Source organism: Panthera uncia, chromosome E1 (genome assembly GCF_023721935.1).
Source record: "Panthera uncia isolate 11264 chromosome E1, Puncia_PCG_1.0, whole genome shotgun sequence".
Classification (NCBI taxonomy): Eukaryota; Metazoa; Chordata; class Mammalia; order Carnivora; family Felidae; genus Panthera; species Panthera uncia.
The window spans coordinates 33347329-33371599 of NC_064814.1; the positions used below are offsets into that span (position 1 = coordinate 33347329).

The window sequence follows — 24271 nt, forward strand, 5'->3', positions numbered from 1 at the left end:
AAGACTTGAGCCAGTGGGGAGAGACTATGGTGAGTGAGTGCATTCTAGGCTAAACTTTAGCCTTTGTGCCCAGTGGTCCCCAACCCAGCACTATTTCCTATCAGTGCTTAGATTTAGGTAAGACAGAAACCAGTCCCCTGGGTAGCCCCCTAATAGTCTGTACATTGGATGTATGTTTCAGTTTTCTCTTTCCCTCCTTGGGGAAAAGCCAGGAGTTGGAAGTTTTCCCTGACTCACACCATACTGAGCTGGGGAGAGGGACTAAGGCAAGTGGTGCCACAAATTTTTCTACCTTCTTTGCCGCTGGTTTCACAGTCATCTAGGAGCAAGAGCCTCTTAACTGTTTTCCGGATTTCTCACAAAAGTAATTGGTCCATGTATTGCTATTGAATCAAAGTTTCCATGAGGGCAAGGAGAGTTTGTTGATATACACTTTATTGAGTTTTCAAAGTGGAGATGTGAGTGGATGTGATAAAATTTGTGTTTTGAAAATATTCTCTGGCTGAAATGTAACAACCTAAGAGTGATAGATAAGAAATAGGAAATCCAGGGGCACCTGGCTGGCTCAGTCGTTTAAGCGACTTCAGCTCATGGTCTCACAGTCCGTGAGTTCAAGCCCTGCATTGGGCTCTGTGCTGACAGCTCAGAGCCTGGACACTGCTTCAGATTCTGTGTCTCCCTCTCTCTCTGCCCCTCTCCTGCTATCTCTCTCTCTGAAAAATAAATAAACATTAAAAATTAAAAAAAAAAAAAAAGAAATAGAAAATCTAGTTAGGAGATTATTGGAGTAGTTTTTCAAATGATTTTAATAGCTTAGACTGGGGTGGTGGTTTTAGGTATGGAGAGATAGAAGACAAAAATTCAGAGAGGGTTTGTAATAGACTGTATATGGGCAATGAGAAGGAGAGGGAATTGTTAAGGATGACTCAGTGTTCTAGCAAAGGCAATTCAGTGAATGGTGATATCCTTTATTGAAATAAGCAGTATTAGAATGTTATAAATTTGGTCTTGTATGAAACATTTCAGGTGCCTTTGAGGTCTAACTGGTGAATTTGACCAGGGTGTTGGATGTATGAATATAGCATATAGAGGAGCAACCTATAGATACAAATTTTGTAGTTTCAGACCATATTGATTCTGCATCTTTAGGAATATAATATTCTGTCACTGAAATGTAAGTGTATGTAGGCAGGTACCTTTTCTATGATGTTGCCTCTTTATCCTTAGATTTTTTTTATGTTTCAGCCACATTGTAGAAGCTAAATATGTTTATTGTTTATTTCCTTATCTTTACCCTCCATCCCCACTCCCTGGTATTACTAAAAACTAAAAACATGTGAAAGAAATACATCTTGCTTCATTTTCACAGTCATTATATATTTCATATTTATATAAGAGCACATGTAATGTATATGTGAGTTATGAAGTATATTAATAAAATGAAAACATCAAAAACTTCACTTAAGAACTAAATATTACATTTAAAGCTATGTGGATGCCCCTTCTCAATCCCATCCCTTTGCCTACCCCCCATAGAGTTAATAATTGTCCTGAAGTTTGTAATTATTCATTTTTTTTAAAAATGGTCTTACCACATTCATATGTATTCCACAATACATATGTATTCCTAAACAATGTTACTTAATTTTGCTTTTTTTTTTTTTGAGCTTTTAAAAAATGGAATGGTATATAATTTTCTGCCATTTGCTTTTTTTCACTAATCCATGGTAGAAGTTATTTTTATTGCTTATCCATTGTATGAATATGAAACAATTTATATATTACCTTTAATCAGTGTTTTTGGTTATTTTGCTGTTTAAATAATGCTACTATTGACATTTTTGTAGAATTTGAGAAGCTGATTTTAAAATTTATACGGAAAAGACCTAGGATAGCCAAATGTTTTAAATTTTTTTCCCCTCTTGAACCTAGAAATTGTATGGAAAAAATTTTTTTCTTATTTCTATGTCGATAAATTTTATTTTGTTTTGATATAGAAGACCTTTCTGTTAATACTCATTTCCAGTGAATCTGTACAATTCCAGATTTTAAAAATTTATTGCTATGTTCTTTGTGGCTTTACATGTATTGTTCCATGTTTGAAAAGAATCATTATTTTCCATTTAGCACTAAGTTCTCTACATATATTAGAGCAAGGTCGATGATTCTTATAAACTTCAATCTTGTGTATTCTTACTAATTTTGTCCAAGTCATCTATAGATAGCTAACCGAGGTATGTTGAAATCTTCTATAGTATTTAGGCAATTGATCAGTTTATCCTTGTATTTCTTGTTAGCTTTTCTTTTCTGTATTTTGAAACTATGTTTTAAGTGCATAAAGATTCAGGACAGGGGTGCCTGGGTGGTTCAGTTGGTTAAGCATCTAACTCTCGGTTTCAGCTCAGATCATGATCTCACAGTTTTGTGGATTCAAGCCCTGTGTTGGGTTCTGTGTTGGTAGCACAGAGAGCCTACTTGGGATTCTCTCTCTTTCCTTTTCTCTCTGCCCCTCCCCTGCTCATGCATTCTCTGTCTCTCTCAAAATAAATAAATAAACCTAAAAAAAAAAAAAGATTCATGACTGTTACATCTTTTTAGTGGATGCACTTTTTTTTTTATTAAAAAAAATTTTTTTAACTTTTATTTATTTTTGAGACAGAGAGGGACAGAGCATGAACGGGGGAGGGTCAGAGAGAGAGGGAGACACAGAATCTGAAACAGGCTCTAGGCTGAGCTGTCAGCAGAGAGCCCGACACCGGGCTCAAACTCATGGACCGCGAGATCATGACCTGAGCGAGTCGGACGCTTAACCGACTGAGCCACCCAGGCGCCCCAGCACTTTTTAACTATATGGAATGTATATTTATTAGAAAACTTTTTGCTTTGAAGTCTGTTTTTTCATGACTGTGATTTACCTGATTTCTTTTGGCATTTGCATTGCATTTCTTCCTCCGTATCTTCACTTTCAAGATTTCTGTGTGGTTTAATTTTAAATGTCTCTATTTATAAACAACAAATGGATGAGTTTTTCTTTCTCTCTCCCCACTTCTTCCCTCCCTCCCTTCCTCTCTGCCTTTTTTCCAGACAACCTGAGTGTCTCAGTTTTAATAAGTTAAATTCATTTGTGTTTGCTTTGATTCTGGGCACATTTGGACATATTTTCTACCACCTTATATTGTGCCTTCTTTTACCTATTTTCCCCTTTTGTTTACCTTATTCAGTCAATATGGGCTTTTGTCCTTTTTCATCATAGTGATTTGGGAGTTCTGTGTCCCACGTATCATTTTTTCAACGTGACATCTTTATTGTGATATAATTTACAGACAGCTCACTTCACTTAAAGTGTAAATTCATTGGTTTTTATCGGATTCACAAAGTTCTGCAAGTAATCCACCACTATATTTGAACATTTTCATCACTCCATGCCCATTAGTAATCACTCCATTTTCCCTCGAACTTTCTCCCTTCCCCAGCCATAGGCAACTTCTGATTTACTTTATGTCTGTATGCATTAACCTATTCTGGAACTTACATATTGTAGTTGTATAGGATGTGATCCTTTGTGTCTTACTCCTTTCACTTGGTATAGTTGACCCTTGAACAATGCACTAACTCCCTGCACAGTCAAAAATCTGTGTGTAACTTTTGCCTCCCCCAAAACTTAACTACTAATAGCTTACTGTTGACCAGAAGCCTTACCATAACATTAACAGTTGATTAACATATATTAACACAAATAGTTGAACATATAACAGTTGATGTGTATTATATTCTATATTCTTAGAATAAAGTAAGCTAGAAGTAAGCTAGAGAAAATCATAAAGACGAGAAAAGATATACATGGTACTGTACTGTATTGAAACAGAAAAAAATCTGTTTATATAAGTGGATCTACACAGTTAAAACCTGTGTTGTTCAAGGGTTGGCTGTATATTGTTTTCCAAGTTCATCCATGTTATAGCATGTATCAGTACTTCATTTTTATGGCTGAATAATATTCCACTGCACAAATATACCATGTTTTATTTATCTAGTATAAATAAGGTATCTGGATTGTTTCTACTTAGGGATATTGTGAATAATGCTGCTATGAACATTTATGTACAAGTTTTTGTGTAGGCATATGTTTTCATTTCTCTTGGGTATTTAATTATGAGTGTAATTGCTGGGTCATATGGTAGCTCTATGTTTAGAGCTTCTTTCCAAAACACCTGCACCATTTTCACTGTATATGAGAGTTCCAATTCTACATATTCTCACCAACACTTACTAAAAATAGATACAACTGAAAAGTAAATTTCTGACTAAGTGTTCTCCTAGTTATGCTCAATTATTTGTGTCTTACCTGCCTCATCTTTGCTTGAGTTGCCCAAAATATTTCTCTGTACTTGGCTTTAACTGGTATGGCAGTTTGGAAAGGCTGATAGGTGTCAAACTGCATAAAATTTTTTTCTGGAAAAAAAGTAGTTCTTCCTTTTCAATTTAAGCACATTTGAATGGTTTCTATGTAGGGAAAAAAATTGGTCCTAGTTATAAGATTTGCATTACCAGTAAACCTTTTCAACCCTAATGCAAACCTAGAAAAAAATATCCTATCTTTGTGTGTCCCACCTTTTCCATTTTTGTTCTCTCCTATTCTCTGAAATTATAATCTTATATGTAAATATTATGTCCTGACAATTCAGTTTTAGAAATTTAATAGAATTAAAGAGCTTTAGAACTAAAAGTTCCTTCAGATATAGCAACAAACTTTAACAGGCTTATTTTGCAAATAATTTTTTAAAGACCCAATAACATAGACAGTTTGTTTTGTATTTGCCACAGAAGTTTCCTGAAGTGATTGATAGTGCATTTTGTACTTTTTAATTACAATATTCGTGATTTATTTACAGATATGTGGGCATTTTCATTGTCCATAAATTTTTGAAGTTTTTAGAATCCAAAAAAGCAGTAGACTTTTTTCTTCATTCATTATAACAAATTTTGAAATTTTGCTTATATCATATCTGCTTTGAAATTTTTTAAACTTTTGTTAGACATTTTCTAAATTGTCTCTGACTCTTTGATGTTCTCAATTCTTTTCTATATAATGGGAATTTCTTTGGAGGTAAATGTTGTACATTGAACTAATTTCTTTGTTATTTCTCAAATTGCCTTCTTAAATAGATTTTATGTAATATATTTTGGAATTACCAACTTGATGATCTCCCTCAAGTAAGAGGTATTCCTCAGATCTTGAATGTTAAAAACATAATGTACTGACAGTTATCTCAAGATCAAGGAATCAGAGATGAAATGCTAGCTATGTTTTCAGATGACAGAAAACAGTATATCATTAGATTAAATTCCATTAAGTATCAGTAATTACACAAATTCATGACACATTTTATCTGGTTTTACATTCTTAGGATATTTATATCCTCTTCTAAACTGGTTATTCAATAGAAAATGTAAAGAAATTAATATATTATTCTGAGCATTATCAACTTTATAATAGTCTTGTCTTTTCAGTTGAAGACTTGGTTTGACTCTCCCATAGACACTGTAGCTCTGAATACTGTCACAAGATTTAATAGTTCCTAGCACTAATGAGAGACTGATTCAGAAACAGTGCATATTCAAAAAGCAAATTTTAATAGCCAATCCTTGAGGCACTCAAAAAGTACTTTTAGATTAATGATAGCCCTACTTTTTTTTTTTTTTTTTTTTTTAACCTAAATCATATGGTGTTAACAGAGAATTTTTCTTTTTATTAATCAGGGTACCCTGATCATTATATAATACACAATGAGGTGTTTTACCAATTAGTGGTTTTCTTAATCTGTTCCAATTGTTATAACAAAATACTGCAGACTTGGTAGTTTATAAACAACAAAAATTTATTTTTCACAGCTCTGGAGGCTGGAGGTCCAAGATCAGGTTGGAGGATGGCCCTCTTCCTGGTTGGTAGCTAGGGCCTTCTGGCTGTGTCTCAGATGATGGAAAGAGCCGGGAGCTCTGTGGGATAAGAGCACTCATGTCATTCATGAAAGCTCCACCCTCATGACTTAATCACCTCCCACAGTGCCCACTTCATGATACCATCATCTTTGGGGATGAGTTCAACATACGAATTTTGAGGGGGACACAAACATTTACACTATAGCAGTGATAACAATTTTGTCTTATGATCTTATTAAGTTTACTTCTGAAAATAGATAGGGTGAAGTTCTGAGGAAATAAGTCATCTTATAAAAATTAGTTTTTGTTCTCTAGAGAATTTGGGGTAATGTCCTGTTGCCTACAATATAATAACTGGTCCACATTGCATAGAACTGATTGCATAGAACAAGTGGGTAAAACAGGTCGGTTTAAATGATAATAATCCTGGGGCGCCTGGGTGGCTCAGTCGGTTAGGCGGCCGACTTCGGCTCAGGTCATGATCTTGCGGTCCGTGAGTTCTGGACCCGCGTCGGGCTCTGTGCTGACAGCTCAGAGCCTGGAGCCTGCTTCAGATTCTGTGTCTCCCTCTCTCTGACTCTCCCCCGTTCATGCTCTGTCTCTCCCTGTCTCAAAAATAAATAAACGTTAAAAAACATTTTTTTAATGATAATCCTAATATTGGCTTTTTTTTTTCAGCTCTTACGGTTATTAACTTCTACTTTCTTTGCATTTATTCTTTGTTTTTCTTTTTCCATTTTTCTTTTTTCTTTTTTTGTGATTTTTTTTTTTTATGTTTATTTTTGATAAGAAGAGAAATACACAGTGTGAGCGGGGGAAGGGCAGAGAGAGAGGGAGACACAGAATCCGAAGCAGGCTCCAGACTTGGAGCTATCAGCACAGAGCCCGATGTGGGCTCGAACCCACAAACTGCGAGATCATAACCTGAGCCCAAGTCGGACATTCAACCAACTGAGCCACCCAGGCGCCCTGTTTTTTCTTTTTAATGTTTATATATTTTTGAGAGAGAGAGCATGAGCCAGGGAAGGACAGAAAGAGAGGGGGACAGATGATCTGAAGAGGGCTCTGCACTGACAGAGAGTCCAAGTGGGGATCAAACTCACAAACTGTGAGATCATGACCTGAGCCAAAGTCAGAGGCTCAACCTACTGAGCCACCCAGGGTACCCTGATTTTCTAGCATTCTTCAAAAGAATGCTTCATTCAGTTTCAGGTTTTTAAAATAAATACATCTTAAGCCCAAAGTATATTTCTAAGTATTATCTGTATTGAATCCCGTATTTTGAATGGTGAGTGCTTTTCTTATTCATACCTAAAGATATCATTAATTCTACTGTGTTTTTCTTTTTTAACCATATGTTCTTTTTTTCCCTAGTTTTATTGAGATATAATTGACATATAACACATGTTTTCTTTAAGAATATAATCTTTAGTGTTGAGTTTGGTTGTTGGGTTTTTTACCCCACTAACTTTGTATTGTCTATTAGTCTAAAGTTACACTGTTGTTAGAATATGTGGTTAATCTTTTTTAAAATGTTTATTTATTTTAAGAGATAGTGTGCATGCTTGTGCATGAGCACATGAGTGGGGAGGGGCAGAGAGAAAATCCCAAGCAGGCCCCGCGCTATCAGCGCAGAGGCTGACATGGGGCTTCATCTCACAAACTCTAAGATCACGACCTGAGCCAAAATTAAGAGTTGGATGCTTAACAAACTGAGCCACCCAGGCGCCCCAGAATATGTGGTTAATCTGATAAAGGTTCTTTGAAATTTGTTGAAAGTCATCTTGTAATCTAGTATGTGGTTATTTTTTTTTAATAAATGTTCTTTCGTCTTGTATATTTTCTACTTGTTAGCTACCTGAGTCTCTGTTTATGTATTTACTTAATTCAGTTTATTAATGATGATCAAATTTTTAAACAGCTTAGCTGCCTATGGACTAGGTAAAATGATCTTTAAGAATCTTTAGTTGAGGGAATTAAGGAATTTCACTTTAGGTGTAAAGAGGTAAGTTAAGGGGTGCCTGGGTAGTGGCTCGGTTGGTTAAGTGTCCAACTTCGGCTCAGGTCATGATCTCGCAGTTCATGAGCTCAAGACCCTGCTGACAGCTCAGAGCCTGGAGTCTGCTTTGGATTCTGTGTCTCCCTCTCTCTCTCTCTGCCCTTCCCCCCCTCATGTTGTGTCTCTCTGTCTCTCTCAAAAATAAATAAACATTAAAAAATCATTTTAAACTGATAAGAACAGATACTACACTTGATCTTAGGTGGATCGTGAGAAACTTAACAAAAGACCATAGGGGAGGGGAATGAAAAAGAAAAAAGTTAGGGAGGGAACCAAACCAAAGACTCTTAAACTGAGAATAAACTGAGGGTTGATGCAGGGCGGGGTGGGGGGGGGGGAGGGGAGTGGGTGATGGGCATTGAGGAGGGCACCTGTTGGGTTGAGCACTGGGTGTTGTATGGAAACCAATTTGACAATAAATTTCATATTTAAAAAAAATAATTTTAAAGAGATAACTTAAAATTTATCTACTTTGTCAGAAGTCATTTTTCTGTTTTTGAAACCCCAAAATAGCAATCATAGAAGTAGCAGCAGCAGCAGCAGAAGTAAGGTTAGTAGTAATAGAAATGGTAACAGCAGCAGTAGCAGTTAACTATTGTGGAGTTCTTACAGTGTGCAAGGCATCATTCAAAGCTATCTAAATCAGTTCATGAGTTTAACCCACTAATAACACTATGGCATATTATTGTTTTTCTCATTTTATAGATGAGAAAAAATAAAACACAGGTTATTAATTCACTTGCCATAGTCACATTGTAGTCACATTTTCTTTCAGCAAACCAAGGTAAGTTCAGTTGGACACACAAAACGTTCATTTTTTTTTTTCTTTTTCCTTTCCAGTTGTTAGAAAAGTTAAAAGAACGTTGGCTCTCTACTGGTTTATGGCATAATCTAGAGTTGGTGAAAACAGTCATCGTAGAACCACCGGCAGGAGAAAAAATTGATTTTGATGAATTACTACAGATGTACTATGATGCAATCAAATACAAAGGAAAGAAAGGTAATTGGAAATTATTTGATGGCCAATCAAAAAGTATTTTTTATCATAAAGAAGTTGATGCTGTCAGAATTCTGTTACCTTTTAAATGAATTTCACTTAAGAGAAAAGTTATATTTTATAATCTGGGTGAAAAGAAAATAAACTGAAGAAACTCTTTTATTTGGAGTTGTTCTTCTATGGATTTTCATTGGAGATGCCAGTTCAACTTGAGAAACAGCATATATTCAGGTTAGGAAGACATTTAGTATAGTCTTCCCTACACTACCTAAAATGTTTTGTGAAAGAGGATGGATGGAGTATGCATAAATATCTACCTTAGTAGCCAAATGAGTCCTGCATTTTGATGTAAATAATGTACTTTATGCTTACATTCTATTACATAAGGTAAATTTGAGTTTTCAAAGCATAGCTGAAGTCTTAATTTCAAGTTTAGAGAATGTCCATAAAAAGTTTGACAGGAAGAGCTAATAGTAATAACACATGAATAGTGCACCATCTTAAAGATACTGTAACATAATTGTCAATATTGTCAGTATGATGAGATGATACAGAGTATTCTGTGTGTATGTTTTAAATGCTTTCCAATATAATAGTGATCAATATAATATATAGTACAAACTAGAGTTGTTTAAATCAATCTGAGGCCTTTACATGTTGGTGGTAAAAGTAATGATTGCAGTTACACTCTTAAAGATAAAACAGTTGGTGCCTAAAATTTCTCAGTTCATCTGCAAGCTAATTCTACTCCGATGTGGTTTTTCTGTGGAAGTTATCTGGGAGATACAGTTTGTAAATTGGTTTGGTACCGTATTACACAGAAATGCAATTTTGTGGCCCTTTTAAAACTTTATTTCATCATAGTTTTTTATTTTGATGTTTTAAAATTTGCTATGATGAGTACTTAATTAGATCTTTTCAAAATGACAAGAATAAGCAGTTTTGAGGAATTTTAGATGTACTTTTTAAAATATTTATTTTTTATTGCTTAAGATGGAGCCCTCTTGGTAGCAGTTTGTCGTGGTAAAGTGAGTGAGGGTCTGGATTTCTCAGATGACAATGCCCGTGCTGTCATAACAATAGGGATTCCTTTTCCGAATGTGAAAGATCTACAGGTAAGCCATCAAAGCCTTAAGTTTTATTTACCACAGAGGTTGTTGATCTTTTTCTTTTTCTTTTTCTTTTTTTTTTTTGTAGTTTTTACTTAAATTCCTATTAGTTAACATAGAGTGTAATATTAGTTTTAGATGCAGAAGTTGTTTATCTTTACATAAAGTTGATTATATGTTTTTCTTATGTCCTGAGATATTTAAATGCTTTGGTGATTCAGAATGAGTGAGAAAGGTTTGGTAGATATGGATTTATTTTATTTTTAACTTATATTGTCTTTTGCTCAATAAGAGTGATTTTCAAAGTGTGATCTTGGATCAGGAGTATCCGAATCACCTGGGAACTTGATAGAAATATACAGCTCAATCTGAAGCCTAGCAATTTGTGTTTTATCAAGCTCTTAGCCACAGACTTACAAAGGCTCTTCAGGGAATTCTAGGGGACTTTCTCTCTGTCTCCCTTCTCTCAGTGCTATGCCCAGCCCTGCTGATTTCAGTGATTTTAGCTGCTCCAAAATCTGATCTCTTGGACCCCAGCTCAGTAGGACCACCATACTCTGCCTGTATGTCAGTGCTCTGTGCTTTTGTCAGGAAATTATACCCAGGAAGAGAGCTAAGAATCATGGAATTCACCTAATGGTTTCCCTTATCTCAGAGATTATAGTCTTATGCTACCTCATATCTACTCCCTGAAAGCAGTTGCTTTATCTCTTTTGTCCAGTTTTACATTTACTTAACAGTGGGAGGAGGGATCCCAAACTGGTTATTCTGTCAAAGCCAGAAACAGGAGTTTTGCTTCATTATCACTGATTGCTAACCATTATATTTGAAAAATTATTTGCAGCAATAACTTGAAGCCTAAGGTGATGTTATTTTCCATCACGAAGGATTTTCTCTTACTCCCTGCTGGAATTTGAAGGTTCTAGCCATCTGAGACCCAGACTTCAGGTTTTCTGGCCTTTGAGCTGAGCATAATTTGTATCCCTCTTCCTAGGGTACAGTCTGTTAGGGTCTCATACCAAAGCAAGAATTCTTTCCCTTACAGTTACATTTATTAATACTTCAGCAGACACTGTGAATTATACAATATTAACAGTAATAAACAGTATTTCTCTGGTTAGCTCCTATTCTTCCCTAACCTCTGGATTTCTCGAAAGTTTCTGAAAGTCCTTAGGAGGTTACCTAATTCTTTCAGCCTTCACTAACTTTGGTGGCTTTCACTACCTTTCTTCAAGTACCGTGACTCTTACTGAGAGTGCTGACAATCACGCCCAGAGCTCCTATCCTAAAATGGTTAATGCTGCCTCTGACTACTGATGAAATAGTTGACATCCAGTCAAGAAAACCATTGTGTTCACTATCAACAGCTTTCATTGCCACATTCCATTGAAGCTGAATGCTGCTGATGGTACTGCTATTGGCAGTGTTACTGTCTCTCTTTGATGTCTTATCATTTTACCTTGGCCCTATATCGTTGCACTAATGCCACTTTGTTAAAGTGGAGAGAATCCCTTTCCCCTCTTTGTACCACACGTTCTCCTAATGTCTTAAATATATTTTTTCCCTAAAACTAGCTCTTTAAATTTTTGCTTATTATCTCCTCTCTTTCTTGGACCTATGTATGAGTACTTGAGGACCATAAAAGAAGATAACTTTTTGGCTGATACTAGGTTGTACAAAATATGCTCACAAAAATAGCAAATCCTGAAGGGATTAATTCACATCAAACTCAATCGTGTTACATCTGAGAAGAGAAAGGAATGATGGTGTGGGTAGCTATCAAAAGGGACTTTAACTTTTCCTATATTTGTTTTAGTAGAAAACAAGTTTTAAGAAAATATGGTAAGAATAAAGATGTTTATTATGTCATTCTTTGAAAAAAAATTTACATTTAAATAAAATGTTACTTGTGAACAAAATTACATTTACCTTATATTTTCTCTACTCTCACTCCCAACAACTATGATTATGGGCATTGTTTTTGCACCGGTATTGAGTTCTTACTGCTCTCTTTCCTCAGCATTATTTTTTCTCAGGCAGTGTCTCACTCTGTCATACAAAAAAGATAGCTGGTAACCTGCTCTGACATTCCTTAGTAATGGTCTTGCTTGTTACATTTCTGCTTATCTGAATTACAATGACTGACTGTAGTTATACAGAACAGCAAAACAACAAGCTTCACTGCAATCTGGGTGCAGAGGGGGAGGGTGGTTCTAAAGAAGTTTCCCCAGTAGTTCCTGAAAGGGGCAAGTGGAGTAGACCTAAGAGTAGTCCTAACTGCAGGGACAAGGGACAGATAGAGAGGAAAATTCTTTATTGGCAATACCAGATGTAAGGGAAGTGTATTTCTTACTGCCTTATGTCTAGATCAGTTCTTCTTATGTAGCAGACAAGTCTAAAATTTAATGGCTTAAAACAACCATCTGTTATGAGTCACATATCAGTTGGTGGGGGGTGGTAGCTGGGTGGTAAATGATCTGAGTGAACTTGGCTGGGCTGCTCTGCTGATTTCAGCTGGGCTTAGTCACCCTGCTATGGTTTCACCAATGTAGGTTTGGCCCGACTGGGTCAGCTCTGCTCTACATATATCTCATCCTTTGTATACCAGCAGACTAGCCAGAACATTTTACCATGTTTTATACCTTGTCAGAGATAGAAGAAGGCAGGCTTGATTGTGCAAATACTTTTCAAATACCTACTTATATCACATCTGCTAACCTATTGCCCAAAGCATGTCATGTGCCTAACTAAGCCCAAAGTCTAGATCAAGGGGTGGGGTGTGGTTATTTTCTACCACACATGGCAAAGGGCTTAGAATCAAGACTCTAAAAAGGAGTTTTGGCTTTTTTTGTTTTAATAACTAAAGAATATTTATAAAGCATCCATTCAAAAGACTGATGTTTATAAGCTTTAGGAGTATAGGTATACAATTTTTATAATAATTAGGAAGTTCTTTTATCATTTGGAAGTGACCAGAATATAGCCATCAATACCTAAATTTTCTGAATACTTGAAATAAATCAGAACACCATTATGGGTGATTTCTTTTTTTTTTTTTTTTTCTGAACTTGGAATTAATATTTACTATATATATGATTGACAGGTTAATTGCCATAAATTACAAGAAGTACTACAAATCAATATCAAATAACTAAATGGAATAAGAAAAATGCAAAAGTCATAAAACATAATCCACAGAAAAAAGTGCAAATAACCAGAAACATATGAAAAAAAGATGTTCCTCCTGACCCAAGAGAGAAATGCAAATTCAAACAATGAGATATCTGTCTTGGAAAAGATTGAAATGAGTGATGATGCCAGTGATGGAAATAGACTATTTTAGAAGGTGGAAGTATAAGTTAACACACTCTACTGAGAGCAGTTGGAAATATCTATTTAAAGAAACGTCAATTTCAGAATTAAGCTATTGATAAATTTTGGAATCAGATACACCATGTTTAAGAATTTTTCCTGAAGGAATAGTTGTACAAATGTAGGAAGATATATGTTTATAGGTATTAATTGCACTTTTGTTTTCATATAAAAAAATTGGCAACCACCTAATTGCCTATCAACTGAAATCTAGCTAAAAAGCATATAGCAGTTGTCTATTGACTATCACACATTTGCGGAAATAGTAAGTTATATCTATACATACTGACAAGGAATGATAACTGATAAGTGATTTTTAATGGTCAAAATGTGTATAATCTGAACACATTTTTTGTAAAATACATGGTATAAATCTTGAATATGTATTTTAAAAAATCCAAAAGAGTACACATCAAAGTGAAACCTATGATTCTCTCTTGGGAGTGAAACTATGGAAAAGTAATCTTCAACTTCATATATTCTATATTGCTTAGTTATTTTACAGTGGCCATGTAACACCCTTGTTACCAGAAAAATACATAAATTTATATAATTTTAGATACATAAGTTTATATATTTTAAAATATATAGTACATAATTTTTGAAGACAGAAATTAATGCTGTTAATGCCGTTGAATAACTGTTATTGATATATTTACCAGACACCTCACTGATACCTGCTAGAGTAACTCAAAATTGTTTAAAAGTTCATTTCAAGTTATAAGCAAGGTGGTGTATTAGTAGACAATATGTGGAGCATTGGTAGAGAGTAGTATAAAACTTTAAATGAAGGGATGGGGGCGCCTGGGTGGCGCAGTCGGTTAAGCGTCCGACTTCAGCCAGGTCACGATCTCGCGGTCCGTGAGTTCGAGCCCCGCGTCAGGCTCTGGGCTGACGGCTCGGAGCCTGGAGCCTATTTCCGATTCTGTGTCTCCCTCTCTCTCTACCCCTCCCCCGTTCATGCTCTGTCTCTCTCTGTCCCAAAAATAAAAAAAATAAAAAAATAAATAAATAAAAATAAATAAATGAAGGGATGAAGCAATAAAAATAGAATATTGAAGAATGGTAATTATTTGGGAAATTTTAATGGCTAGATTATATGACATTCCAGGTTCTTTGTAACATCAGTGCTCAGTACACCACATTTTGCTCTGTAGTTGCAATTATGCTTACTGATGATTCTCGAAATGTATAAAAAATTCTCTGATTCTCGAAATGTATAAAAAATCAGCACAAATCATCTTCGGTAGTTCTCTCTGATCACTACCAGGGATCCATATTTCTTGTATCAAGTAGAAAGAAGCGTTCTTTTTTTTTTTAATTTCATTTTTTATTTTTTAAAATTCCAAATTAGTTAGCATATAGTGCAACAATGATTTCAGGAGTAGATTCCTTAGTGCCCCTTACCCATTTAGCCCATCCCCCCTCCCATAACCCTCAGTTTGTTCTCCATATTTATGAGTCTCTTCTGTTTTGTCCCCCTCCCTTTTTTTTATATTATTTTTGTTTACCTTTCCTTATGTTCATCTGTTTTGTCTCTTAAAGTCTTCATATGTGTGAAGTCATATGATTTTTGTCTTTCTCTGACTAATTTCACTGAGCATAATACCCTCCAGTTCCATCCACATAGTTGCAAATGGCAAGATTTCATTCTTTTGGATTGCCAAGTAGTACTCCATTGTATATATATATATATACCATATCTTCTTAATCCATTCATCCATCGATGGACATTTGGGCTCTTGCCATACTTTGGCTATTGTTGATAGTACTGCTATAAACATGGGGGTGCATGTGTCCCTTTGAAACAGCACACCTGTATCCCATGGATAAATGCCTAGTAGTACAATTGCTGGGTCGTAGGTTAGCTCTATTTTTAGTTTTTTGAGGAACCTCCATACTGTTTTCCAGAGTGGCTGCACCAGCTTGCATTCCCAATGGGTGATTTCTTAAAATTCGTAAGTGATCCAACAAGTTATTGAAGATATTTATTTCGGATAAAAAAGGAAAAAAATATATAAATTAAATTTATAAATTATAAATTTATAATTATAAATTAAATATATTTAATAATTAAATATATTATATATTAAATAATTAAGTATATCATATATTTATATATTGTATATTATATTAAATAAAAATATATTTTATTTAATTTATAAACATAAAATATAAAAGAATAAAAATATAAACGTATACATACACAAATATACATATACATATATACAAATATAAACAAAATATAAAAGAAATACAAAAGTTTGATAATTAAGTCACTTCATTTTTTTGTTTTTGCCTATGCTTTTGGTGGCATATTTAGGAAACTTGACAAATCTAGGCCATGCAGATCTGTCCCAGTTTTCTTCAAAGAGTTTCATAGTTTGAACTCTGAAATTTAGATACGTGATCCCATTTGAGTAAAATTTTTTTAATGTTTATTTATTTTGGGAGAGAGAGTACGAGCAGGGGAGGGGCAGAGAGAGAGGGAAGGGGAGAGAGAGAGAAAGAGAGAGGGAGAGGGAATCCCAAGCAGCCTCCGCACTGTCAGCGCAGAGGCCTACGCTGGGCTGGATCCCACAAACCAAACCGTAAGATCATGACCTTAGCCGAAACCAAGAGTTGGACAATTAACTGCCTAAGCCACCTAGGTGCCCTGCGTAAATTTTTGTATATGACGTAAGATAAGAGTTCAGCTTCCTTATATCTGAAATGAGTCACTTATAGACACCATATAGTTTTTTTAATTCATCTAGCCAAATTCTGCCTTTCTGTTGGAGAGTTTAATCTATTCACAAAGTAATTACTGATAAGGAAGGACTTAGTTCTACTATTTAGCTATTTGTTTTCTGTGCTTTTTGTTTCTCAGTTGCTTCGGTATTACCCCTTTTTGTATTTAGTTGGGTTTTTTTGTTGTGTACTATTTTGGTCCCCTTCCTTTCTTTTGTGTACATTGTTTAGTTATTAGTATTACCTTGGGGATTACAAGTAACATCTTAACCTCTGTCCTTCCTGTTTTATATCATTACTGTCATAGATTGCATTTTTATACATTGTATGCTCATTAACATAATTTATAATTATTGTTTTACACATTTGCCTTTTAAATCATGTAGAAAAAAAGAATTACAAACTAAAAGTATAATAATACTGGCTTGTATGTTTAACTACACAGTTCTCTTTACCAGTGCCCTTTATTACTTCCTTTACTATAGTAGGAAGTATTAAGCTAAACTGAAGTACTTCCTACTATATTGCCTTCATTATATTATATTTTAGTGTTTATAAATGCACTTTGTAATCTGTTATATGGTGTACTTCAAGGATTAGGATAATTTCTTAAACATCTTTGTCTCTATAATTGGAATGTAGTGAGTGTTCAATAAATGTTGATTTTATTAACACTTAATATAAACTCATTTAATATATTTAAGTCTTAAATACATATATTTTCATATTTAAACATTCATATTTAAACATGTTTCATATTTAAACATATTTAAATATATTTATTATATTTAAGTATTAAGTATATTCAATATATTGATTGAAATAAATTAAAATAGAACTAAAAGTTAAATATGTATTAATATTCAGGCATACCTCTTTTTTAAATTTTTTCTTTTAGTTTAAATTTTTGTTTGTTAACATTCAGTGCAATATTGGTTTCAGGAGTAGAATTCAGTGATTCACACATACAACACCCAGTCCTCATCACAAGTGCCCTCTTTAGTACCCATCACCCACCTAGCCCATCTCCCGCCCACCTCCCTCTGTCAACCCATAGTTTGTTCTCTAACATTAACAGTCTCTTGTGGTTTTTCTGTCTTCTCCCCACTGCTTCTCATATATTTATCTGTTTTGTTTCCTAAATTCCACATAGGAGTAAAATCACATGGTATTTGTCTTTCTCTGATTAACTTATTTTGTTTACTATAATACATTCTAGCTTCATCCATGATATTGCAGATGGCAAGATTTCATTCTTTTTGTTGGATGAGTAATATTCCATCATATACACATATATGCCACATCTTCTTTATCCATTCATCATGTGTTTTGATTACTCCACTAACTGGCTGTTCCTCCATCTCTCCCCCTCTTCTTGGGCCTATTTCCTGAGATACCACAATACTGAAATTGGTACACTTCTCCCCCTCTTCTTGGGCCTGTTTCCTGAGACACCACAATATTGAAATTGGTACAGTTAATAACCTTTCAGTGACCTCTAAGTGTTCAATGTCACATGTCTCACTTTAAATCAAAAGCTAGAAATGATTAAGCTTGGTGAGGTAGGCATGTCGAAAGCTGAGATACGCTGAAAGCTAGGCCTCTTGTGTCAGTTAGCCAAGTTGTGAATGCAAAGCAAAAGTTCTTGAAGGAAATTTAAAATTCTACTCCAGTGAACACAAAAATGATAAGCAAAACAGCCTTATTGCTGATGGAGAAAGTTTTTTTGGCCTGGATAGAAGATCAAACCAGCCACAACATTCTCTTAAGCCAACACCTAATCCAGAGTAAGGCCTTAATTATCTTTAATTCTATGAAGGATGAGAGAGGTGAGGAAGAAAAGTTTGAAGCTAGCAGAGGTTGGTTCAAGAAGACATCTTCATAATATCAAAGTGCAAGGTGAAGCAGCAAGTGCTCATGTAGAAGGAGCAAATTATCCAGAAGATCTAGCAAAGATAATTAATCAAGGTGGCTACACTGAACAACAGGTTTTCAATGTAGATGAAACAACCTTATACTGGAAAAAGAGGCCATCTAGTATTGGAACATCTAGAAAAGAGAAGTCAATTCCTGGCTTCAAAGCTTCAAAGGATGGGGTGACTTTTCTTAGTGGCTAATGCAACTGGTGACTTTAAGCTGAAGCCAGTGCTCATTTCCCATTCCAAAAATCTTGGGGCCCATAAGAATTATGTTCTTGCTCTATAAATGCTTGTGCTTGTGCTCTATAAATGGAGCAACAAAGCTTGGATGACAACACATCTATTTACAACATGGTTTACTGAATATCTTAAGCCCACTCCTAAGACCTACTAATCAGAAAAAAAGAAAAAAAAAAGATTACTTTCAAAATATGACTGCTCATTGACAATGCACCTGGACACCCAAGAGCTCTGATGGAGAAATGCAATGAGATTAATGTTGTTTTCATGCCTGCTAATACCACATTCATTCTGCACTCATGGATCAAGGAGTAATTTTGACTTTCAAGTCTTACTATTTAAGAAATACATTTTTATAAGGCAATAGCTGCCACTGATAGGGATTTCTCTAATGGATCTGGGCAAGGTCAACTGAAAACCTTCTGGAAAGGATTCATTATTATAGATGCCAATAAGAACATTCATGATTCATGGGAAGAGGTCAAAATATCAGCATTAACAGGAGTTTGGAAGGAGTTGATACCAACCTGCAGAGATGACTTTGAGGGACTCAACACTTCAGTGGAGGGGTGCCTAGGTGGCTCAGTTGGTTGGACACCCAACTTCAGCTCAGAGTCTGGAGCCTGCTTCAGATTCTGTGTCCCCACCTCTCTTCTGCCCCTTTCCCTCCCCCCCCCCACACTCTCTCTCTCCCTCTCTATGTCAAAAATAAACATTAAATTTTTTTTTAAAAAATTATAAAAAAGACTTCACTGGAAATGTGGTAGAAATACTAAGAGAACTAGAGTTAGAAGTAGAACCTGAGGATGTGACTGAATTCCTGCAATCTCATGATAAGAATTTAATGGAAAAGGAATTGCTTCGTATGGATGAGCAATGTAATCTCCTAGTGAAGATGCTGTGAAGATTGTTGAAGTGACAGCAAAAGATTTAGAATATTACATTAACTTAGTTGGTAAAGAAGTGGCAGGGTTTGAGAGAATGGATTCCCAATTTTGAAAGAAATTCCACTGTGGGTAAAATGCTATGAAATAGCACCATGTGCTATAGAGAGAGTTCGTGAAAGCAAGAGTCAATCAATATGACAGACTTCATTGTTGTCATATTTTAAGAAATTGCCATAGCCACCCCAGCCTTTAGCAACCACTACCCTGGTCAGTCAGCAGCCATCAACACTGAGGGAGGAACCCCACCAGCAGAAAGATTTTGACTCACTGAGACGATGATTAGCACTTTTAGCAATGAAGGCATTTATGTTGTTTTTTTTTTTAAGACATAATGCTATTGCACCCTTAATAGACTACAGTATAGTGTAAACATAACTTTTATATGTACTGAGAAATGAAAATTCACTTGACTCATTTTATTTTCATATTTGCTTTATCACGGTGGTCTGGAATCAAACCCATAATATCTCTGAGGTGTCTATTTCTATTTAATATAAGTTATTAAAATAGTATTTAGTTTTGTTGTTTGTTTTACTTGACACTGTTATTTAAAAACAACAATCCTAAGGCGCATGGGTGGCTCAGTCAATGGAACATCCAACTCTTGGTTTTGGCTCAGTTCATCTCATGGTTCATGGGTTCAAGCCCCACTTTGGGCTGTGCACTGATAGCATGGAGCCTGCTTGGGATTCCCTCTCTTTTTCTGTCTCTGCCTCTTTCCTGTACATGTGCACATGCGCTCTCTCTCTCTCTCTCAAAAATCTTAAAAAAATTTTTTTTAATCTTTATTTATTTTTGAGAGAGAGACAGAGTGTGAGCAGGGGAGGAGGAGAGAGAGAGAGGGAGACACAGAATCTGAAGCAGGCTCCAGGCCCTGAGCTGTCAGCACAGAGCCCGATGTGGCACTCGAACTCACAAACCGTGAGATCATGACCTGAGCTGAAGTCGGACGCTCAGCTGAGCCACCCAGGCACCCCTCTAAATAAGTAAACTTTAAAAAAATCCTCCAGTTCTATATACTTTAATTAAAACATGGTAATGATAGTAATCATTATTAGATGATAATAGGACATTAGTGAACATTAATATGACTTAAATGAGGCAACATGGTGTGTTGTTACAGTCATTAAAGGAGTTACAGAAGAAAATGCTCAATCCCAGTACCATTTTATACTAATACATAGTAGAACATCATAAATGAAGGGGGTGTCTTATATTGGTTATACTGATTGTCACTCTTTATATATTATTTTTCTGTTGCTGCATTAGTATGATCACATAGTAGCTTAAAACAATACACATTTCTTAAATGTCACATTTCTGTAGGGCAGGCATGTAGGTACGGCTTAACCAGCTTCTCTCCTCAGGCTTCCACAGGCTGCAGCCAAAATGTTGGCTGGGTTGTGTTCTTATCTGGACCTTGGGGTCTTCTTCCAAGCTCATCCAGGATGTTGGCAGAATTCATTCCTTATGGTTGTAGGACTGATCCAACCAGGGGCAACTCTCATCTCAGGCTATGCAGAGTTCCTTGCCCTGTGGCCTTCTCACAAGCCCTCTCACCACATGGCAGTTAACTTCTTCACAAGGTCAACAAGGTAGATAAGAAGCAAGTCACAGGTTCTGCTCATACTTAAGGTGAGAAGATTATATAAGACACAACTCTCTGAGTCACCTTATGGTATGTTTGCCATATTCTTGTTTTTGGTAAAATGAGATGATGAACTAAATGATTTCCATAAATGGCTCTTCCAAAACTAAAATAGTGCTTCAAATTACTTACTAGACTATAACTTAGGACTTTATTAATAGGACTTTTATATTAATACTCAGTCTATCACACAGAAATAAGTGGAAGCTATTTATATTGAAAACCTTAAATACTACAGCTTCTGGAAGTGAAATAATCTATTTCTTCATTGTTTCATTTGAATTCATATTTTAGAAGATTAAGATCAGTGTCTGAGTTAGAAAAGTGATTTGAGTGGGAAAAAGAGCAGTGACATTAATTTTATGATACTAAAATTTTTTTCTTAAATTTGAGACACAGATTATGGAAATAAAAATGAAAATACAGTTTAAAATACTAACTTAAGACTCTTATAGTCTCAGTTGCAGAGTTTGGCTTTTAGAGAAGCAGGAAAATGTATGTTAGAGCCAAAAATATGACTTCTTTGGCTGTGACCAGGATTTCCTCTTCCCACCTTGGGGACTAGAAAGTAGAGGTAGGAAAATTTCATTTTGGAGCCAAGTGTGACTTGTTTAGTTCAAGTCGTAATTTATTGCCCATACCTCAGGGACCTGAAAATAAAGAAACCCACTATGAAATGTTGATAATGGGCCACTCTGAAGGGCAAGCATTAAGCTAACTTTCCCAGTGAGGGTTTTTTTCACTTCCACTTTTCCCAGATGCTTCTGATCATTCTATAAGGACATACTTAATCGTGTAATAGTTAAAAAGAAAACTTTCTGTGCACTAAACCATAGTATTTGAGGGGCAGGAAAGTGAACCAAGGCCTTTATATGATTAGATGTCGGTGGAAAAGTATAACTGAAAGAAAAGTTTTTTTAATGCGGTTAAGTCACAGTATAACAAGGCTGCCATTTAATGGATATCTAAAGCAAATCCTTTGGCCAATTAGTATGATCTAAAAGCTACAAAAACCTTCAACTTTCTAATTCAGACATCTACATCTCAAATTGGTGGCATATTCATAATTTGTGAGACATTATAAGGTACAATATTTAGATTTTAAAATTAAATTTTATTTATATTCCTTAACATAGTTTGGTAGTATATAGAAATTTGTTTTTCGTGGATATTGTGCCTTTAATTCCCCTGTGGAAAATTCATAAAACCACAGAATATGGCAAAAAAATCTTATACTTTAAAAATGTTCAAGTGGTATTTTAGATTTTTATAATTGGTTTCATAAAATTTGATGGTAACATTCAATTTCAGAAGTGCTCTTATAGCAATTGAAATAACTTAAGATGACAAATTTTATGTGCTTATTATTTTTCTTTATTAATATAATATGTTGAGTTATTAAAATTGATTTTATTTGGAAACTATTTACAATTCAGAGGATGATCTGATTAGTTATCTTAGTTTTGACATACAGTAACTATTATTTTTTTTAGCAAACTTCTCTTAGCTCTGAAGGTACTGAACTATATGAATATATTATTTTAATCAATTTTTAAAAGTTATACTCATAATTGAAAAATATAGGCATGTTAAATTAGTTATTGACTTTATAACAAACATGTATAAATTTATAGACTTCCATGCATCCTTGGCATTTTATAAACCTCAGAAAAGGGTTTGTTAGCCTTTGCATGCCCCCAGAAGATAACACCATTGGGGTGCCTGGGTGGCTAAGTCAGTTAAGTCCAACTTCAGCTCAGGTTGCGATCTCATGGTTTGTGAGTTCCAGCCCTGCATCAGGCTCTCTGGTGTCACAACAGAGCCCGCTTTGCATCCTTTGCCCTTCTCTGTCTGCCCCTCCCCTGCTCACACTCTCTCTCTCTCAAAAATAAACATTTTTAAAAAGATATCAGCATTAATAAAACAGTGCACATTAAACCACATTCAACCAGTGTTTTCAAGTGTCAAAGTACTTTTTTTTAATTAAAAAAAATTTTTTTAATGTTTATTTTTTGTGAGAGCGAGAGAGAGAGAGCAAGCATGAGTCAGACTGAGCCACCTCAAGTATCAAAGTATTATTAGATGACAGCAATATATGAATTCTTAAATCTGACATTTCTTTTTAAGGAGATTGTTGTTGATTCCTCATTATTCCTTGTTCCTTTGGCAGCAGTGTGTATATTCATCAGTAGATGAATGAAGGCAGGAATGTAAAAGGCTATAGTATATCAAGACAATTTCGGAAACAGAAACTATTCTTAATTTTAAGTAGGTTTATCTATTCCTTTTGTATCACTTCCATAATTGTGCTGATGATCTTGAGTATTGTAGCGTTCATGTATTCATTCATGTAATAAGTTTCTACTAAGAGCCTAATTTGTACTAAACACAGTAGGTATAAAAATGAACGTGATGCTGGGGTACCTGGGTGGCTCAGTCGGTAAGTGTCCGACTTCGGCTCAGGTCATGATCTCACGGTTCATGAGTTCGAGCCCTGCATCGGGCTCTGTGCTGACAGCTCAGAGCCTGGAGCTGCTTCGGGTTCTGTGTCTCCCTCTCTCTCTGCTCCTACCCCACTCACACTCTGTCTCTCTCTCAAAAATAAATAAACCTTAAAAAAAATTTTTTTTAAATGAACATGATGCTATCTCTATACTACTAAAGTCTTTAGTGAAGGACATGAATGTATTACAGTGTTTGGTGGGATTGAATCTGAGTGTTCAAATGCTTAGAGAAAGTAAAATTAAGGAATACCTTTCTTTCACCTGTCATCCAGATATCCATTTACTTAGGTTTGCCTAAAATAGATGGAGACAGAGAGATGAGATTTGAATCTTGTCTACAATGATATTGAAGCATACAAACATTTGATAAAATGGAATGGCCTCACCAAAGGTCAGATTACAATAAGACTATTAATATCGTTAAGACTATTCAGAATACCGAAACAACCATTTTTTTAAATATCTGCCAAGAGTACCAAGTACTTTAATAGACTGGTGACGCAGTGAACCACTATACAGATTATAGCCCTCTGACTCATGTAACTTACAGTCTAGCAAGGAATAGTGACATTAAAATAATGAAGTTAATTACAGTCGTGATAAAGGCTATAAGAAAAAGTCACAAAAACTATGAGAATGTATAACAGGATCCTGAGCTAGTGTTTGTGGGTAAAGAAAGACTTCCTGAGGAAGTGATATTTAGACTGACACTTAAATACTGTCCTAGAAGGCTAAGACTTATATAGATGAACAGAATGGGTACGAGTATTCTCAGCAGAAAGAGTGGCCTATGCTAAGGCTCTAAG

At 35.2% G+C, this 24271-nt stretch overlaps 1 protein-coding gene across 1 annotated transcript in view; it reads left to right on the forward strand.

The window, feature by feature from the left end:
* The window catches only part of BRIP1 (BRCA1 interacting helicase 1), a 202466-nt gene that overhangs the window by 122111 nt on the left and 56084 nt on the right, over window positions 1-24271 (forward strand). Inside the window, 2 exon segments of the mRNA XM_049636532.1 lie at window positions 8840-8999; window positions 9990-10111. Coding sequence (XP_049492489.1) covers window positions 8840-8999; window positions 9990-10111 — 282 coding nt within the window.